The 18,737-nt window shown below is 37.1% G+C and overlaps 1 protein-coding gene across 2 annotated transcripts in view; it reads left to right on the forward strand.

Annotated features, from left to right (window-relative positions):
• SV2C (synaptic vesicle glycoprotein 2C) overlaps window positions 1-18,737 on the forward strand; it is a 113,533-nt gene that overhangs the window by 19,420 nt on the left and 75,376 nt on the right. For both annotated transcript variants that reach the window (XM_039729935.1, XM_039729934.1), the window contains exon 2: window positions 6,730-7,433. In XM_039729935.1, the coding sequence (XP_039585869.1) occupies window positions 6,854-7,433 (580 nt within the window). In that variant the 5' untranslated portion in view covers window positions 6,730-6,853. The remainder of the gene's footprint in view (window positions 1-6,729; window positions 7,434-18,737) is intronic.

The raw sequence follows: 18,737 nt of genomic DNA on the forward strand, positions 1-18,737 counted from the left end.
TTCCCCTACAAGATGCCCTTCAACCTTCCCAAATTTTCCCCAAGTCCCAGTGCTGTTCTGTGGCATCTGTCAGTCTAGTATTTGTACAGTTGCTGTTTCAAAGTACTTGCACATCACAGCTTTGTGCAAAGCAATTTCAGAAATGGCTGCTTCAGTGGTTGAGGCTTATCCTGTTGCATTTGCAGATTTTCGTCCCTGGAGAATTTCCACAGTGCATTATTTTCTTATTTTACTTCCAGTATAGGACTCCTTGGCTATTATTCTTAGGACTTCAGTCTTGGTGGTTTTAAAATACATTTTTAAAATATATATTTATCCCCAGGTTTTCCTCTTCTTCTTTGTGAGCGGAATTTTTTCTGCTTTCTTTTGATCTCAAATGATTAATGACTGCTGGTGGGCCTTTACTTCAGAGAAGACCTGTCTGCTTTCTGTACAGCAGCAAACATGACAATGGCAGATAAAAGACAGAAATTGCTAATCGGTGTGCTTTTGGTAGAGGGTTGTGGTTTTTTTTTTTTATTGCTAGCATTGAGCAATGAAAACTTGCTTGTCCAACTGCTTTCTGCTGTTCCTTCATTATTTAAATGCAGGATGATGCTTTCCACTGTGATTCTGACAACTGAAAAGTAAAAAACATATTGGAAGCACTGATGATGAAAGTGAATTTTCAGGAGAAGTAGGTATGAGAAGGGAGATAGCCCTTGGCTTCAGAGGAAACCATTTTCTTTTGCAATTTTTTTATACTTTTAAGGCAGCATATCTCTGTACTTAAAAGTGCAGAGATATGTTTGGTTAAAAAGAAGTTTTTACCAATAATGAAATTTCAACTTTCCTAAGATTTGGGTAGTCATTCAGGTAATGTGGGTAGAGTATGAAATCTCATCAACTTTTACTGATGACACTTAGCTTATGTCATTCAGGCTGGATGATTGATTCTTGTCAATTCTTGTTGAACAAAATGATGCGTTCAGCTCGTGTTAACCACCACCCAACACAGATCCTGGAAATAATATGTGCTTTGAGTGAATAGCAAAGTGCCTGGAAGGGAGCACTCCTTCACTTAAGAAGACCACAAGAAGCATAGTATTCAAAAAACAAATTAAAACCGCAGTGTTGGAAAACCACAGTGACGTCGCTTTGTCTTTATGGGAATGAAATTTTTTTACTATTTGCCAGGTAATACTAAAAGCATGTAGAAGCTTAAAGTAGTCAAATAGTGATCAGATTGACTGCAAAACTGACAAAAGCAATCAAAACTGTGGTGTTTATGTACAGTAACAACTAGGAAGCATTAGATTTAAAAAAGCAAAACAAAACAAAACAAAAAAACCCTTAAAAATGATGAACTAACTGAACAAAGTGTTCAGTCATCTTTTCCTAGGAAAGCAAGCTCTTGATTAGATAAAAAATGAAGGAAAGGTTCATTCCACTGTAGGGTCTTAACAGTTTTGTTGCTATAATTTAATTAGTAGATATGGCTATTTCAGTTTTGGAACTCAGTCTGGCCTGTTAGGGGTGCATTGAACTGAGTCTAATTCTAAGGAATTAGATGTTGTTATTGCAACCAGAGAGTAGGTAATATCTATTTTATCTTCAATAATTCTCTTGCTGGCAGTATTGAACCTTTTTTGTAGGTCAAAAGAAAGAATGAAAGGGGATTAATAAGAGAGGGTGGGACACAGATGAACCTTCACTCCAGACTGTGACCTTAGGTGGAACTGTGGATCAAAGGGGTTTAGAAGACTGATAAGAGTGAGCTGAATTAGACATGACTGTGTCAGCGTTAGGATGGTTGTGCTCATAAAACTTACCAGCATTATATCACCCTTCTTCAGGATGTTCTTTGAAAGTTATTTAGAGCATAGAAGTAAAGCATGGAGGGCTAATATAGTGGAAGCATAAAGTGAAGAATGTCCCACCTCCTAAATTTGTACCTATAATTTTCCCCTCAGCCTTTCTTGGAAAATCTGTTTTTACAATATTATTACATTTTTATCAGAGATTATTCAGTTAAGATTTCCTGATTTTCACTGGACAGAGTTTATAGCTTTTGTCTTAGGTTTGTGATTTCATTGTCTTATGTGGTCTGATTTCATCATACTGTTAGATTTCTGGTTTGCACTGCTTAAAGTAAAGCTTTTGCAGGTTCTGGTTTCATTGCTTATATATCCAGATGTAAATAGGGAAGAATTAGGCCTGTGATCAAAAACACTATAAGGAAAGAGTTATTAGAGTTATTTGGTTTTGGTGATATGTTAAGGCTCTAAGGGGCAGTTAAAGGTAATATTTTTTTGTTAAAGACAGATGTCCTCATACATTTTGCTTTCAGGCAAATATGGTCTTTTTTCTGAAAAAGGTTATGAAATTTCAAGTAAAAGCAAGCTAAAAGCAATTCCACTTGTTTTGTTCTAATTAGTTAAATAGTTTAATAGTTTTGTTCTAATTAGTTAAATAGTTTGAGAGGAGCTGGGCTGGTAGAGCATATAGTGAGGAAACAGTTATCTCTGCTGGTTTAATGAGGAAGGACAGTAATAAAATGGGAAAAAAGGGATTGCAATGTACCATGAAGACCTTGCTTCTGCTGAACTCAGGATCATTGATGAGTACTAGATAAATGAATTCTTATGCTCATCTTGCACACGTGTGTTATGTCTGCAGGGAGGATGCAGCGACAAGTGTTGGTACAGGACCAGAGCTGAAAATACCATCCAAGCGGGGAGAGTGCTGGGGACAGTCACTGGTGGTGGCACTGCAGCCTTGCAGTATTACACAGAGTTCTGTCTACTGCAGCTTGAGCTAGAAGAGTGCAGCCTGGGAATGTGACTCTCAACATGAGAGAAAGAAAATTTGCTTAAAATACAGAATTTAGTTTTTAATCTGCTAGCATTATCCGAAATGAATCTGCTTCACACCAGCTTTGATGCCAGTTCTTATTTATTTTAAGTAACTTAATACCTCTATAAATAAATACCGTTTATTGAGGAATCTGTTATTTATTAGGTCATACTGAAGTAAATACTACCCTGGAAAAGTAAACAGAAGGCTTTGCACGTGAAGAGTTGAGCAGAAAGTTTGCAGATATCCTGGTGAATTCAAGCGTGGGTTGTTTTATTTTCTTAATTACTGAGAACACTTGCAAGACAATAACATCTTCTGTTTGTGAATTAACATAGTTCAGGTGCCTTTATTTAACCTAGGATATAAAATAATTTGACAAGGTAGTAAAATTGGAGGTTGTTATGATCTATGAGATGCACATTTGAGTGTGACTTCCAGATCTGTTCTGAAGACTTCATTATCTTAAATACATATAGTTAATACCACTTTTTGGAGTACCCAGTGAGTCTTCTCACAGCCTATATTAAACAAAGATCTAATTCTTTGTGGGAGTGAGTTTTCTGACCTGTCATAGATTTATAACTTTATGGGATCTCACTGATTTAGTTTGTAATATCCAATCTTTTTTTCAGATGTAGCACAATCTATACACAATGCTAAATATACTGAAATCTGTGAATGTAACATAGTGGAAAAGAAGAAATATTAGAGCAAAAGAATACTTTGATTTTTATTTTGTGTATGCATCTTTGAGTGTTTTTACAAAATGGTTTTTTTGTAGGTGTTTCCTGAAGGAGTATTTCTGTTTCTGGTGGAAACACTAGTTTCCTGGGAGTTTTTTTGTTTGTTTGTTTGTTTGGGTTTGTTTTTGTTTTGGTTTTGTTTTGGGGGGTTTTTTGTGGGTTTTTGTTTGTTTGTTTGTTTTGTTTTGTTTTTGTTCTAGTTGAAGGAATTGAATAGGAATATGGTTTTTGCTTTAGTGAAAGTCAGTGAACATATTGGCTGAATTGGTTCGTACGAAGAAGAGTGTATAGCTAGACTATCATCTCTGCTTTTGCTTCTTTATGCTACTCAGGTAGTCATTAATCCTTACTCTTTCAGACTTTCCAGTTACTTACTTGTAGTAATCAGTCCAACATAATTGAAAGGGTGGGAAGCTATCATGCATGGGCTGTAAATTATGCTTCTTTGTACTTATCACCTTAAGGCACAGATTTCAATTCATTGAGAAAGCCAAGCTGTTTTAAAAAAGTGTTCAGATTAAGTATTTTGCTTGGAAACTTCAGTAAGAGAGAGACATTTCTGATTTCTGCCCAGACAGAAATCTTGCTCTGCCTGTCTGCATGGTTTTTGATGACAGGGTTATGCTTTTAGTGAGTATGAGAGGTAAAATTCCTTGTTGATGTTCCTGGTTTATCACAAACTGCAGCACAAGTTCAGTTGCTTTTGCAATTTTACTTTTTTGAGTCTGTTGAACTCATGGGATAGGTGTACTACAGAAGAGTATAGCATGGTTTTACCAGTGTTGGCTCTTAGACTCTTTGTTCATTTGGTATTCCTAAACTCCTGCTTTCTTCAAGATATATATATACACATATATATATATATACACACACACATACACCCACATATGCACCCTGTAGTAATAGGGATTTTGACAACTAAAAACCCTTACTGGACAAACAAAAAAAAAACAAATATCAGTCTAAGAATTAGAGGAAGTCAGAGTTTAGGTTAAATGGTTTGCATGGACACTGTAAAATAATCTAAAATTTAGGAACACACTGTACTCATTAACACTCAGAAAAGTACCTGTTAGGATTTCATGGCATTCTTGAAAGTATTTGTAGAGGGCTTCAGCAGATCCAGTGAATGTTTTGATGCATTCCATGTGCAGTAACAGCTAGTAGATACTTCTAGCTAGAAAGATAACTTCTACTGAGCACCTTGACAACTGAAAAGCTGTAATTAGAGAAACTGCCTTGGCATAAAAGATTCACCAGGATGACCTACTTAAAAGGATCATCATGTACCTAAAGTCAGGCTACAGTTTTCAGTCATAAATATTATATCAGGGCTTTTTTAAGGCTGTATTTCTCTTCCAGTAAATGCTTCAGTTCCCATTAATAGTTGAATAGTGCCATCACATCTGATTTCTTTCAGAAACAGTCAAAGTGTATGAAATTAATACAGAGGAAGGTACTAAAAATAAAGATTTTTTTTTACTACAGGCGAATTTCTATTATTAAAAATCTAGGGAAATATCTTTTAGCTTCTAAAGTCATGTCTATGTGATTGTAGGCTTTGTTTTCTTGTATCAGAAGTACATCACATCCTTAGTTTATCTAATGCAATCTGTAGTTTTTTCTATTCCTCAAACTATCAGTCCTAAAACTCATGTCTGGAGTATACCTCTGCAGACAGTATATGCAGTAGAATAAATAAAGGACAACTTCTTAAAGCCATTCCTTGGTCTTCGCCCATAAAGCTCTGAGGGCAGTTCACACTGCTTTGGAAAGGGTAATAAGATTAGCTTCAGAAATTTCCATCTATTTTTACTCCTGCATCATATCTCACTGCCTCCTTAGTTGCATTACTGCAGTTTTTCTGAGGTAATGCTGGAAAATAGATCATTAAAATGATCATGGTTAAAAATAACCTTTTCCCCAAGCTGGAAGCAGGCAGTGTTTTCTTAGAAGCACTGCTAAAAAACTGTAGCCTGCTTTCTCCCAGAGGGGAGGCTTCTGCAATCTGTTGCAGTGTCCAGATTCACATATGTGCATGGATGCACAAACACACACACACACACACACACACACACTCCCTTAACTTTAGACACATGAGTAATGGTGCAATTTTGTAATTGATTTTAGCTGTTCTAACTACAGACTGCTGCCAAAAAATGCTGTTGCCAAAATATGATCCTGCACTTCTTCCTTCTGTATGCTTGCATGCTGCTGCTATTTCTTTCTGCTGCCCCTAATGATAGTGCAGACGTGTGGTCAGCAAGTTGTCTACAGATATGCCTGAAAACTGCATGGAGAAGAAGGGAATGGTTAGTATTCAGTCTAATAAGCCAAATGCTCTTGACTTGTTGCTGCACAAGATGGAAAGATACAGCAGGGGAGCAGGGAGGAGAACTGGGACAAAATGTCTTGGTGCTTTCATGCAGCTTGGTAAGTGGGAAGTCATGCTGGACTAACACACTGGGAGATGCATTAGCTGATAATACACAGTTGCTTCACTCTGTCCCTACTGTGAGTATAGACAGTGAAGAAAGGAACGTGTCTGTCCATGACTTAGGTATTGGGAATCTCCAAAGTGTGAAAGTGTCACCACTTATGCCCACACAGCTCCCCACAGTGTAATTTTTAGGGTGGGATTTCATATTGCTAAGACTTGTGTGAATGCACTGGCCAAATTCAGTCAGCTTTGAGACACTGGTACAGATTGGAGGAATACTAACTTTCTGCAGAATTTGTGTTAAATAGAAGGCTAGAGAGATATTTCATGGTAACTCACTGAGAGAAATGTTCGTGTTTGTAGCCCTTTCCTACAAAACAGGGAGTTCAAACGGGAAAGGATGTTGCAGCTGAGTCAATATTATGTATAATGCATGGAACTGCTTGGTTACTTTCAGAATAAAACCTGACATCTTCGACTAGAAAGTAAAAAATTGAATTCTGAAGAGTCTCTGATAGATACATTAAATTTATCTTTAGCATATTTTCCTTGTAACCTGTGGTATTTGTATCTCTGAAGAAAATGCAGGTTTTTATATTTGAAGCCCTGTATTGTGATGTCCAGTGCTTAAATAAAGATTGGGGTGATCATGTGAAGAGGCATCTAAAAATAATGAAGTATAAGCTTTTTTTCTCTTATATTTTACAGGCTGAATATTACAGCTTCACTTGTACCTGGGCTTTTTCCACTGATGTCCAACACGCAATAGACATTCCAAACAATATTTGGCAGGTGACTTTGCAGCCTAACAGCAGTCCTTCTTTGATACAGGATGGAGGACACCTACAAAGACAGGACTTCATTAGTGAAAGGGGCCAAAGATATTGCTAAAGAGGTGAAGAGGCAAGCAGTGAAAAAAGTGAATAAAGCAGTTGACAAAGCCCAAGATGGCTACACACAGAGATCCTACAGTCGATTCCAGGATGAGGAAGATGATGATGATTACTATGGCCAAGGAGGAAATTATGGTGTAGAAGCAAATGATGATGAAGGGTCAAGTGAAGCAACTGAAGGACATGATGAAGATGATGAAATTTATGAAGGGGAGTATCAGGGAATCCCCAACATGGGGCAGGGTAAGGATGACATGGTGGCCTTAGGTCAGTCTATGCGTGATGAATACAAGGATCGTCATGAACTGGAAACAGAGAGGAAAGCTGATGAAGAAGAGCTGGCACAGCAGTATGAATTGATAATACAAGAATGTGGCCATGGTCGTTTCCAGTGGGCCCTCTTCTTTGTGCTAGGAATGGCCCTAATGGCTGATGGGGTTGAAGTGTTTGTGGTTGGATTTGTGTTGCCCAGTGCTGAAACAGATATGTGTATACCCAATTCTGGATCAGGATGGCTTGGTAAGTAAAGTCTTTATTCTATCTTTTTGCTATTAAAATATTTGCTTCCAGTAAGACTAAATATGATTTGTCAACAGAGAAGCTTTTATAAAGAGAAGTTTGTCTGGAATATAAATAAAATTATTTAAATTAAAATTAATTATATTTATTAATAATTTAATTAATATTGTAGCTTTATTTTTATATTTCTATTTAGATTATTGCTTTCTTAGTCAGTCTGTAAATGAATCACTAAACAGAAAGACTGCACTGTAAAACTTAATAAGGAGATGGGCAGATTTTGTTCTCATATACAAGAGTAGATGTCCAAATGAACTAATCTAAAAAAAAGCAAAACCACAAAACCAGCCTACAGATGGAGAATTGGAGTCCTGTTGAAATGATATAGATGTAATGAAGAGCAGATGATACAACTGTATGGCAACATTTTCACATATGAACCCTTGAAATGGTGAGGTGAATTAAATCAAGAAATTTTTTTTAAATCCAGTGAAAAGGCTATCTATTACAGCCTTTCACTCTTTTTATTTTTAGTTCTTTTATGCCAATGACTGTTCTCTAGCCATTCAAAGAGAATGCTGTTTACTTAGGGTCAGGGTGGCAGAAGGATGAACAAGAGCCTGAGGTGTGCTTTTTGTGTCTGTTCTGCTGATGGGAATAGGCTGTGTCTCATCCCCTTGCCTGCTCCCTCCTGTGGTGTGGAAAATAGGCAGTCTGAGCCAGCTTTGTGTGGCTTGGTGAGAGCAGCAGTACTGCAATCAAGTCCATGCTGTCTTCCCTGGACATGCCTGGGCACAGAATGTAAAACAAGGCTCTCGTGGTGCAGGGCTGTGGAGAAAAGTTGTAGAAATGGTTCCCCAAGGAAGAGGGGAGGTAGGAACCTGGGCAATTGAGACAGAGCAGGAAATGAAATGTATATGTGTAGATAAGTAACTTGGGCCTGAAGACTAGAGAAAAGGAGGACTTACAAGGCATTTAAAAGCCTTTGTTTTCTACAAAAAGGTGTTTTCTACAAGCAGATGTTCTGCTTGTACCCTCCATCCTTGCAGCATGTGATTATGTTACAACAGATCTCATTTTAGCTTTGCTCACTTTCCTGACATATTGATAGCAGCAGTTTGGCTCTGTGAGTTTCAATATTGTGGACTGCACTCTCCCACAGTTACATCTCTAAGCATCCCTCCAGGTGACAGAAGCATAAGTGGAAACAGATGAGGAGTTCTCAGATGACTGTGTCCTTTGCGTTATTCTTTGCTATTTGATCATTTGTTATTAGAACAACTTTGCCTATAGTGCAGTGATTAAACTTTAAATGGAGGGAAATAAATTATTACCATTTTAATGGTTAAAGAGGTCAAATGCATATAATCTGTTTTGTATTGCTTGTTTACACTGAATGTTAACATTGTATGTGTCATGCTTGGACCTGTGAGCTCTCAAGTCTACTTCTTGAAGAAGGATGAGAAACAAAAACAATGCAAACCTGTACCACTAGATAAATGTCAATGAGTCAGTGCAGGTAATAACATGCAATGCATCTTAGAAAAGTAGTGAATGCCCAAAATGTTTTTTAACATGATTTTTTTTCATCTAGTCCTTGGCAGATGACAATATCTTTAAAATCTACACCTCAAATTTTATAATTTTTGTAATTTTTATAGGGTTTTTTAATAATTTTTCTCACCCTCATTTTTTTAATTACTGATAAACCTGCTTCTTTTACTACATGCACCCTGCTCAACAAATGAAAGAGTCAAAGTTGTCTTGCACCTCAAATTTTATAATTTTTTGTAATTTTTATAGGGTTTTTTTATCATTTTTCTCACCCTCATTTTTTTTAATTACTGATAAACCTGCTTCTTTTACTACATGCACCCTGCTCAACAAATGAAAGAGTCAAAGTTGTCTTTGTTATCCAGGGCAATAAAATATGAGGTTAACCCCCAAATCTCCAATTAATTCAAAATGCATTGTATTTTTTACAAATAGTATTATTTCTAAACAACTGCATTAAATATTATGGAGGTGTGTGGAATTGGGATCGAGGAGTATTGTCCCACAGTAGCAGAGGCCATGAGTATTCACATCCACCTGTTGGGGTCTGACCCGTGTCAAGAAGGTTGAGGATTTCCCTGTCACTAGAGTGCTTATGATGCTATCTTGAGATGTACTGGAATAAGTCTGTAAATGTTTAACTAAATTCAGTACAGAAGCTGTTAAATACATCATAGTTACAAGTATGTGTGTGTGTGTGTATGTGTTTGTGTGTATAAATGATGCTTGTTGACAAAATTAAGGTAACAGCTCTGGAAAACTCAGCTGTGCAAGTAATATATTTTCATGCCCAAAATATAGAAATCATAATATATCTTCCTATTGCAATAATATAAAACTAGCCTCTCTGCTGTAGTATTAACAAACAAATAATTGTGTTCTAAAAGATTAACATACAAAACCAGGAAAGAACAGCGATAAGCAATTTCTTTCCCAGTGTGTATTGAGGGCATTGCAGCACGTGACTGCTTTAGCAATAATTTCACCAAAAATATATTTCTTTCCCATTGTTACTAAAAATTTATCATAAGCTGCAAGTCATCAGTACACTAATGTACATATGGCTTATAAACAGAGTAGATATTCTGCTTGCAGACAGCATAACTTTAATTCCACTGACACAAAATATTCATTGTACCAGTGAATGCTTAGTGAAAGCTTTTTTATGTTGTCATAACTGAGCTCTGACCACCATGCATTTCAATTACTCTGCATTTGTGATTTCACCTTATAATTATATCCTAACTAGGGTCTTCCAGACAGGCATAATTCTTTTTCTCATTAGAATTCTTTAGTCCAGAGGATTTTGGTATTGTTAGAGTATTAAAGTCACAAGACTAGTGCTAAGAGTTATAAGGTCAAATCAGTACACATATACAGTATTTATTTTTTAGGCAGTTTTCTAGACTGTCAAGAGACACACTAAGAGCATCTTAATTTGTCTTTGAAAAAGCATTCATTGATTTAGTTGTAAAAAGTAATTTCTCATATATCATGCCGTGAGAGTTTACTAGGGAACTTGAGCTAATTAAAAACACGTGATGATATTTATTGACCCTCCCTGTTGCATCTTTTATTTTTTAAAATTCACTTTCACAAGGACAATTTCCAAAATCCTTCCATTTTGACCCTTGCATGAGCTTGAGATCACTGTTTGTTGATCACCAGATATGTCTCAGAGCCTATAAAGTCACATAACGGGTGTGCTGGTGCCACAAACTGGCTTCAAGCTATCTTTTGAATTCAGTAATAAAGCAATTAGTTTTTCATCTCAAGTAAGTGGTTTTCTTAAGAAAAGGGCAGTTGACTAGCTTAAATTATCCAAGTTTATAGTGACATGTCACAAAGCATCAGAGAAAGGTGTCCCTGGTGTGCATATAACTTGGTGTATATATACTTGTCCCTTGGTGTATATATAACTCCTGCATTTAAGTGGATTCACACTGGCCTCTTGGGTTCTGGAAGCAATGGAGCAAGACTGTACCTTCATGAGACATGCTATTTTAACACTTTTCCTGCTTGCTTCTTATCTCTTTAGTTTTATCAGTCAGAAACAGAGATTAATTCTCTGGACCCTGATTTGGGTATACTTTTCTACCCAGTTTTTCTCTGTCTTTGCCTTTGTTGTTATATTTTTGTTATGGCCTTTCTTTCCTCAGCATCTCTGTACCTGAAATACTGAAACATTGTTTTCAATGTTATATATTTCAATATAAGCTAGGCCAAGCTATTCTTTCCCAGCTATATCCATTCAGGCTGCCATGTTCCTTCTGGCCATCCTGCCACTGGTTCTCCCATGGCACCTCTAAGTGCTCACCCTTGTGTGTAGGACCCTTGAGAGCTGCACTGCTGTCACCATTGTTGGCAGCACATACAGGCTGACTCCTGCTCAGCTGGTCATGAGGCCACTCCTCACTGCATCAGTTGGCACCTTTTTCAGACAGACACCTCCATTCTTCTTTTGTACTTGTCATGGAATCGTAGAATAGATTGAGTTTAAAATGTCATACAATCCAAACCCCCTGCAATATGCAGGGACAGCTTTAACTCACTTGGGTTGCTCAGGGCCTGTCCACCTCAATAACAGAAAAAAATCTCAGCATCTCAGGATTTAGTGATTATTTTTAAACATTTTAATTTTATTTTTTGCATGTGTACAATTAGGCACTTTTATTCACTCATATCTTTTACAGAGGCCAATTGTTTCTCAGTGATTTCTAATAGTCTCCCTGGTCTATATGGTCCTCTGTATGAAATTTAGACTGAATAATCTCTAGAGGGTGGATAGTCTTCAACTCTGCTCTGTCTTACCATTGTGTTAACGTATGTGTTAGTCAAGACTTTGATACAGATTCATAGACAGTTCAGTACCAAATTTAGAAATAATTTTTATTTGTAAAAGATATTCTTAGCTGATGAATCAACCTGCAGACATTTTCTTCCTTCTAAAAAACACAAGTATTATGGTAAATCACTGGACTGATAATGCAGGTACTGTGAATATGAACAGCAACAGCTTACCTTGGAAATAAAATTATTTTCTGAAACCCACATTTAGTGTGACATAATACGTTGATCTAAGGGGTTTTTCTGTTTTTTTTCTGAATTTAGTAATCAACTTTTGTGTAGTATTTGTAGAAAGAAGAATATAATTGATATAACTAGGTCTTTTGGGCAAAAGTACTTCTCAGTCTGGGACAACAGACTACCAATGCTGCTTTGATTACTAACTTGCATATTAGCTGCTTTAGTAACAGTGCTTCCCATGCTTACTCTGTCTCAAAATCTACCAAACATAACCAGCATAATTTTAATCCACATAGTTATTTCTCTTTACATGAGAAGAAGTGCTCTCCAGAGGTTTGGTAGCTGATGTAATGTGCTTATAAGCTCTGCTAAGAACACCAAATAATCTCTGAATTTTTCCACTTCTTATTTTAAAGAAGTACTGGCTTGCCAGGTCGTTGTTGTATCGTTTGATACTGGCTTTGCAATGATCATTTTCAACAACTTTATATTGAACAAATACCTTCCTTCAAACTTACCTATGATGAATACAAGTCCTTCCATTGGGACAGAATAACTCAAGTCACTGGTAGAAGGTAGTCACTAAAATACTGGGTAGCAAACAGCTCTGCAGAAGAACCTGTGGTTTTTAGTAGGAAGCAAGTTGACATAGGACAGCAGTGCCTTGCATCTGCCTTGGCAAATGTAACCAGTAAGAAGAGAGGAGTGATTATTTTCTGTTCTCAACACAGTAAGCCCACATGTTGGATTCTGTGTCCTGTTCTGGAGCCATCTGAAAAGGAGAAATTAACAAATGCAGGCAAATTTAGTAGAGGACCAGTAATGTGACAAAGGAAGTAGAATACACAGCATACAAGAAGCAAAAGGATCTGGTGTTTTTTGGTGTGGAGGAAAGAAGTGTGAGCTGAATCTGTTTGTACTATTTGGCAACAAAATTGAGAGAAACTACTGTGAAGGGGAATTAAAATTTTTCTCAGAGGAGCACAAAGATCAGAAGTTACAATTGGAGATCATCTGGTACAATGGAGAAAGTTCAGAGTGAGGTGGTCAGCCACTGGGAATGTTGCACAGAGAAGCTGTGGGATGTTTGGGAGATTTTCAAAAGTTGACTGAAGGCTTGAAGAAAAGTTATTTTGCTCTGAAGGCAACAGTGCTTTTAGCAGAGATCAGAGTAAAGCTCTTCAAAAGTCCCTCCCAACCAAAATTTTTCTGATTAATTGTCTACAAATGTGTGATACTTACACCTACCTATGACTAAAACGCAGGCTACAGCTGTTGCACTTCAACAAGCTTTTAAAGGAGGGTTAGAACTCATGGATTGTACATAGGCATGCTATTTCAAACACACACTAGGGTCTAAATTAATTTAGGCATAATCATATAGCTTGAATTAATTGTGCTCCTCCTGAGATCTGGCAGAAACCTGGAAGCATGTGACCAAATGGTGGTGAATAAAGGGCTGCTCAACCTGAGTTTGATGGGAATATTTTTAAAATATTCATGTATCTACATGTCTAGTGGGATTATTTGCTGGTTAAGAGGTTTGAATTTTAATAGATTGTCACAAAACTGCCCTTACACCACAGTGAGTAAAGAGCCTACTGCTGAGTTAAGTAGTATCTGTGTATATCATTACTGTCATATTTTGTTGAATATTAGTATAGGTCATTAGAGATGGATGAGATCTCTTCCACGCTACTGCATAAAATGTAGTGGGAGAAGAGGAGTATCTTCTGGTTATATTCCAGTTATTAGTATGGTACTGCATTTGTTATGACACAATAGACCACAAGTTACATAAAATAAACGAAATATTGTTTCTCTGTTTTTTACTATGTTATGTTCATGATGTACTCTTAGACATTTTAAATTTATATAAATTTTGAAGTATGAATTTTATTCAGGAGAGCACAGATATCAAAAAAGTTAGGTCCTTATATATATGTGGTATTTAGACAATAAAAGCATCTAGATAAAGATTATTTACTGGAGCCATACCAGATGTTTGCTTGTGAGGAATCTCACTGAAATAACAGTGAGAACCTGTTGCGCTTACAGTTAATAGTAGTAATAAATCTTTAGCAGCAATAGAAATATTTAGAAATAGAGCTGCAGTCATTGAAATGCATTCTAAATATTCCAGAACAAGGTGAAAATTGGTCTGTAGGATTAATGTCTTACTCCTTCAGAAGGAGATGCCAGAAATTCAAACACCACCATGCATGCTGTTGACCTTTGGTACAGTTCAGCTGCCTTGCAAATGACATTATTAAAGTCCTCCTACTAGAGTGCTTTTTGCACTTCCCTTCCAAACACAGTTTTTTGAGGGAGAAAAGTTAAGAGACAGATCCTTGCAATTTCTAAGCTGTTAAAATATATGGACAAGTGAAAATGGTGTTTATGTCTGGTTTTGTTTTCTGAGGGGAAAAAGGTGACAGTGGAGGGAATATGTAGAGTGATTTTGTTTGCTATGACCTGGACTAAACCTGTATCACATGGGACATCCTGGACTGTCATGAGACAGGAACTGGGAGCACAGATTTTAACCATTAATGGAACACAGTGTACTCAGTCCTGTGTGCTGGTGCAGGCTCCCACTGTAAGCACCTATTTAAGGTGGGTCATAGCTGCCCTCTTTTTCTGAGTATGATGTTCCCCAACCACTTTGTCAAAGCCAGTATTAAGAGGGTGAACAGACCCATTTCAAAGGTTTTTCCTCTTTCAGGTTGTTTCTACATGCAGCTTTACTGCAAGGACCCAAACAGATCATTGACCCCAACCCATCGTCCTGCTCAGGACAGCCCCCAAAATCACACCTGAGAGCATTGTCTAAAAACCTTTTGAACTCTCTGTCAGGCTGGTGCTTTGATCACTATTCTGGTGAGCCTCTTCCAGTGTCCAACCACCCTTTGGGGGACAAACATTATCTTGGTCCTGCCTAAACCTCCCGTGGCACAGCTTCATGCCACCTCCTCAGGTCAAGTCACTTGTCACCACAGATCCTGCTCAGGACAGCTCCCAAAATCACACCTGAGAGCCTGAGAGCATTGTCTAAAAACCTTTTGAACTCTCTGTCAGGCTGGTGCTTTGATCACTATTCTGGTGAGCCTCTTCCAGTGTCCAACCACCCTTTGGGGGACAAACATTATCTTGGTCCTGCCTAAACCTCCCGTGGCACAGCTTCATGCCACCTCCTCAGGTCAAGTCACTTGTCACCACAGAGATCAGTGCCTGCTGCTCTGCTTCCCCTCATGAGGAAGATGTAGACTGCAATGAGGTCTCCCTTCAGACTCCTTCAGACTGACTTCAGCCACTTCTCATAAGGTTTCCCCTCAAGGCCCTTTATCATCTCCATTGCCCTGCTCTGGAAACTTTCTAGTAGTTTAATGTCTTATTTTTATACTGTGGCACCCAGAACTGCCCCCAGCACTTGAGGTGAGGCAGTGCAGAGTGGAGCAGAGCGGAGCAGGACAATCCCCTCCCTTGCCCAGCTGGGGATGCTGTCCCTGGTGCCCCCAGGAAATGGCTGGCCCTCCTGGCTGCCAGGGCACTGCTGACCATGTTCAACTTCCATATCCCTTTCCAAAGTGCTACTCTCCAGTTTTTAGTATCATTTATTAGCATAGGAAATTGAAGTTAAATAATTATTGCTTGTAGTTTTCTTCAAATCTGCCTCAGAGATTGAGTTTGTCCAAAATAATCTAAAATCTCTGGGCTGCTTTTTTGCTCTTGACAGGTTATTTTCTGGCTCTGCCTATCCCATCACAGATCAGTAATTTTACCATTTATGTCACACAAATTTAAAGTCCTGCAAAAGTGGCCAAAAGAAGGAAATGTTTCCCAAAGGAAAAGCCTGAGGGTGATGTTGATTTCACACATTTAATTTGGCTGTCACCTTCACTTTTTCCTCACTCTCTCAACTACCATGGGATCCATGGTTGACAATACATCACTTCTTAAATCAATGTGTCGAATAGAGTTTTAAGCCAATCTGAACATTTAAAAGATGATGGTGCACTCTCTTTCAAGTCTCAGTTTGGTTAATTCTGCAGAAGAGTTTAGTATAATCTGCAAGTTTTCAGATTCTTTGCGTAGCTTTGAATTTTGCATCTTCCATCAAATACTGAGCTATGAAATGAAACAGAGAATGTTTGAGTTCCTTGTCAAGACGAAGAAATATTTTTACAGAGAAAGTGGTAATTAACTTCCTTAAGACATGGACCAAACAGTATTTAATGGCTTGGTCGTCACAGCTGAGTAAATATCTTCCTATGCATTTAATTATTAAATTTAATCAATCAAGGATTTTTAAGCTTGTCGAAGTTTGATTTGTCTTTTATCTTACACTACTTGTCTTTTATCTTACACTATCAGTATGTTGAATAATTGAAAGAAAACTATTATAGCAGCCATTTGAAATAGCTTCTTAATTCCAGACCTTTGCTTGTTTAAGAGAGTGTCAGTGGTGAAAAACATGGAAAAAAGAATTTTAGTGCAGATGTAATTCTTTCCTAGTGATGGGTGCATCAATTCTCAATGTACACACTTGTGTCACTTGTTTGAACTATCAGTTTACGATTGTTTCAAATGTATGGAACATCACTACTTTCATAGCTGATGCAGAATCAAGGTGGTGGTTATACAATATCATACAAAAAATACTTACACAAAGGAATACATTAATATGACACATATGTTTTTTTTAAATCTTCCCTTCATACAAATACTTTTCCAGCAACAGCTATAATTGTAGTTAAAAGTCTGTCCAGGATACTGTGGTTTACTGACATTTATAATAATGTCTCGTTTGCATTTAGTCTTATTCATTTTTCAATGCTTTGTCAGCCCTATAGAGAATGAGAAGTATTGATACAAGGGAACAATATAAATGTGAGATTTTGTGGTTTCACATGCTACTAACAGGCCACAGGACTCTGGGAGGAGTTGTTCACACATTTATTATGTGAGCAGAACTGTGGGTAAGTTCTTCTCTTCTTTTTTTTTTTTTTTTTTTTTTTTTAAACTAGGGAATCTCATCTTTTACACGCATATCAATTTCACTTACTACTCACACTGCCAGATGGGTATGTCCATACTGCTCACTGGAAAATCTTGTTTCATGGCTCTACTAAACCTATGACATGTTTACACAGCATCTACCAACCTGCTGCAGCTAGGAAAAAAAAACAATACCAAAACCAAGAGGTTTTGATGACAGATTATATACGTTGAGTTATTCTTGCTTAACAAGTAAACTTTACCCAGTATAAACATGTAATGGACAAAGCGTTTTCAAAGACTCACAGAAACCTGTTTGATAGGCAGAAAGGTGGTTTTATATAGTTTTTTGAGGGGATTGCAGAAAGTTGCGAGAGAACTATAAAGCACAAAAATTAAGAAAATGGTATAAAGTGAAACTGCCTTTACATCCATCATGTTAAAGAAGATATGTATTTTCAGTGATAGGCAACAGTGGTTATTTGCAAGTTTCTTCATGTCAGTCTATCTGGAATGAAATTATTTGCTTTATACTGGCAAGAAGTGCAGCATCTTATATCAATTTGAAGCAGCATGGATGAATATAACCCATGTGATATGTGACTCTATTGCACTGCATATTGCTTTTGTCTGGAGTTCATCTCTGAACTGCTCATTTTCGTAACAGAGAAGTATTTTCCTAATCCATCAGAATTCAGGGCAATTTTCAAGGCTGGTTCTGAAGTTGCCACTAGCAACTGGATATTATAAACTGGATATTATAACAAATGGATATTATACACTGATAGATGCAGTAGTCTAAAAAAAATTCCATTTAGACCGTATAAAAATGCCTCCTGGTGCTATGGTAAATACATAATTAAAAGGCCTGTTTAGCTTCACCAGCACCTGCAGGTGTATTGGCAGCATACAGGAGATTATTCTGATTCATTATTACTAATTCTGACATTGGATTATTTAATCTGTTTCATTGACTCCAAACTGGAAAGCAGAAAGAAGACATGGGATGGAAGATTTGTTTTTCACTCTCATGCAGCCCTGTGCTAGGTGAGGCGAACCAGGCATCTTCTCAGACAGTGGCAAATGTGTGTGTTTCAGACCCTCATTCATTTTGGTAACCTGTTTCTGAGTAAGTTCAGACTAACTCAATGTCTGTTTCTGAAAGCAAAAGGTTTGGTTAGAGTTTAGGGGTTTTTCTTTATTTTTCTTTGGTTTTTTTTTCTACTTTGTTTTTTTTTAGTGTAATTTTTCTTCCCCCACCCTTCCAGTTCATTGGAATAATGATGGTAACAGCCACTGTATGGCTGGAACAAAATAAAAAGAAGGTATTCTCTCCCATTTATGAGGAAAGAAGTTTACTTCTGCTCTGGGATATACTTACAGAAAATAGACTTAATGTCTATTGAACATAGGAGAGATAACCAATGGTTAGCTTAAATATTGAACAGAAACAACAGAAATTGTAGTTTTGTTATTTAGCTCTTAGTAGCACATGTTTTGATTTACTGCTTTGGATGAATCTGTTATTAATGTAGGTTTTTGTGGTTTGGAATTTTTGTTTTAATTCAACACTAATTAAAAGTTAGTGATATTCATGGGATGTGCTCTGTTTAGAGTCAGAAGCAGGACTAGTTGAATTAGAAATTAATATTCAAGCAATAAAACATGTGGCCAAAATGAACAGTTTTGATATGAAATGAGATTATTAATGTAGATGACTGCATG

This window comes from Passer montanus, unplaced genomic scaffold (assembly GCF_014805655.1).
Source record: "Passer montanus isolate IOZ18808 unplaced genomic scaffold, ASM1480565v1 scaffold7, whole genome shotgun sequence".
Lineage (NCBI taxonomy): Eukaryota > Metazoa > Chordata > Aves > Passeriformes > Passeridae > Passer > Passer montanus.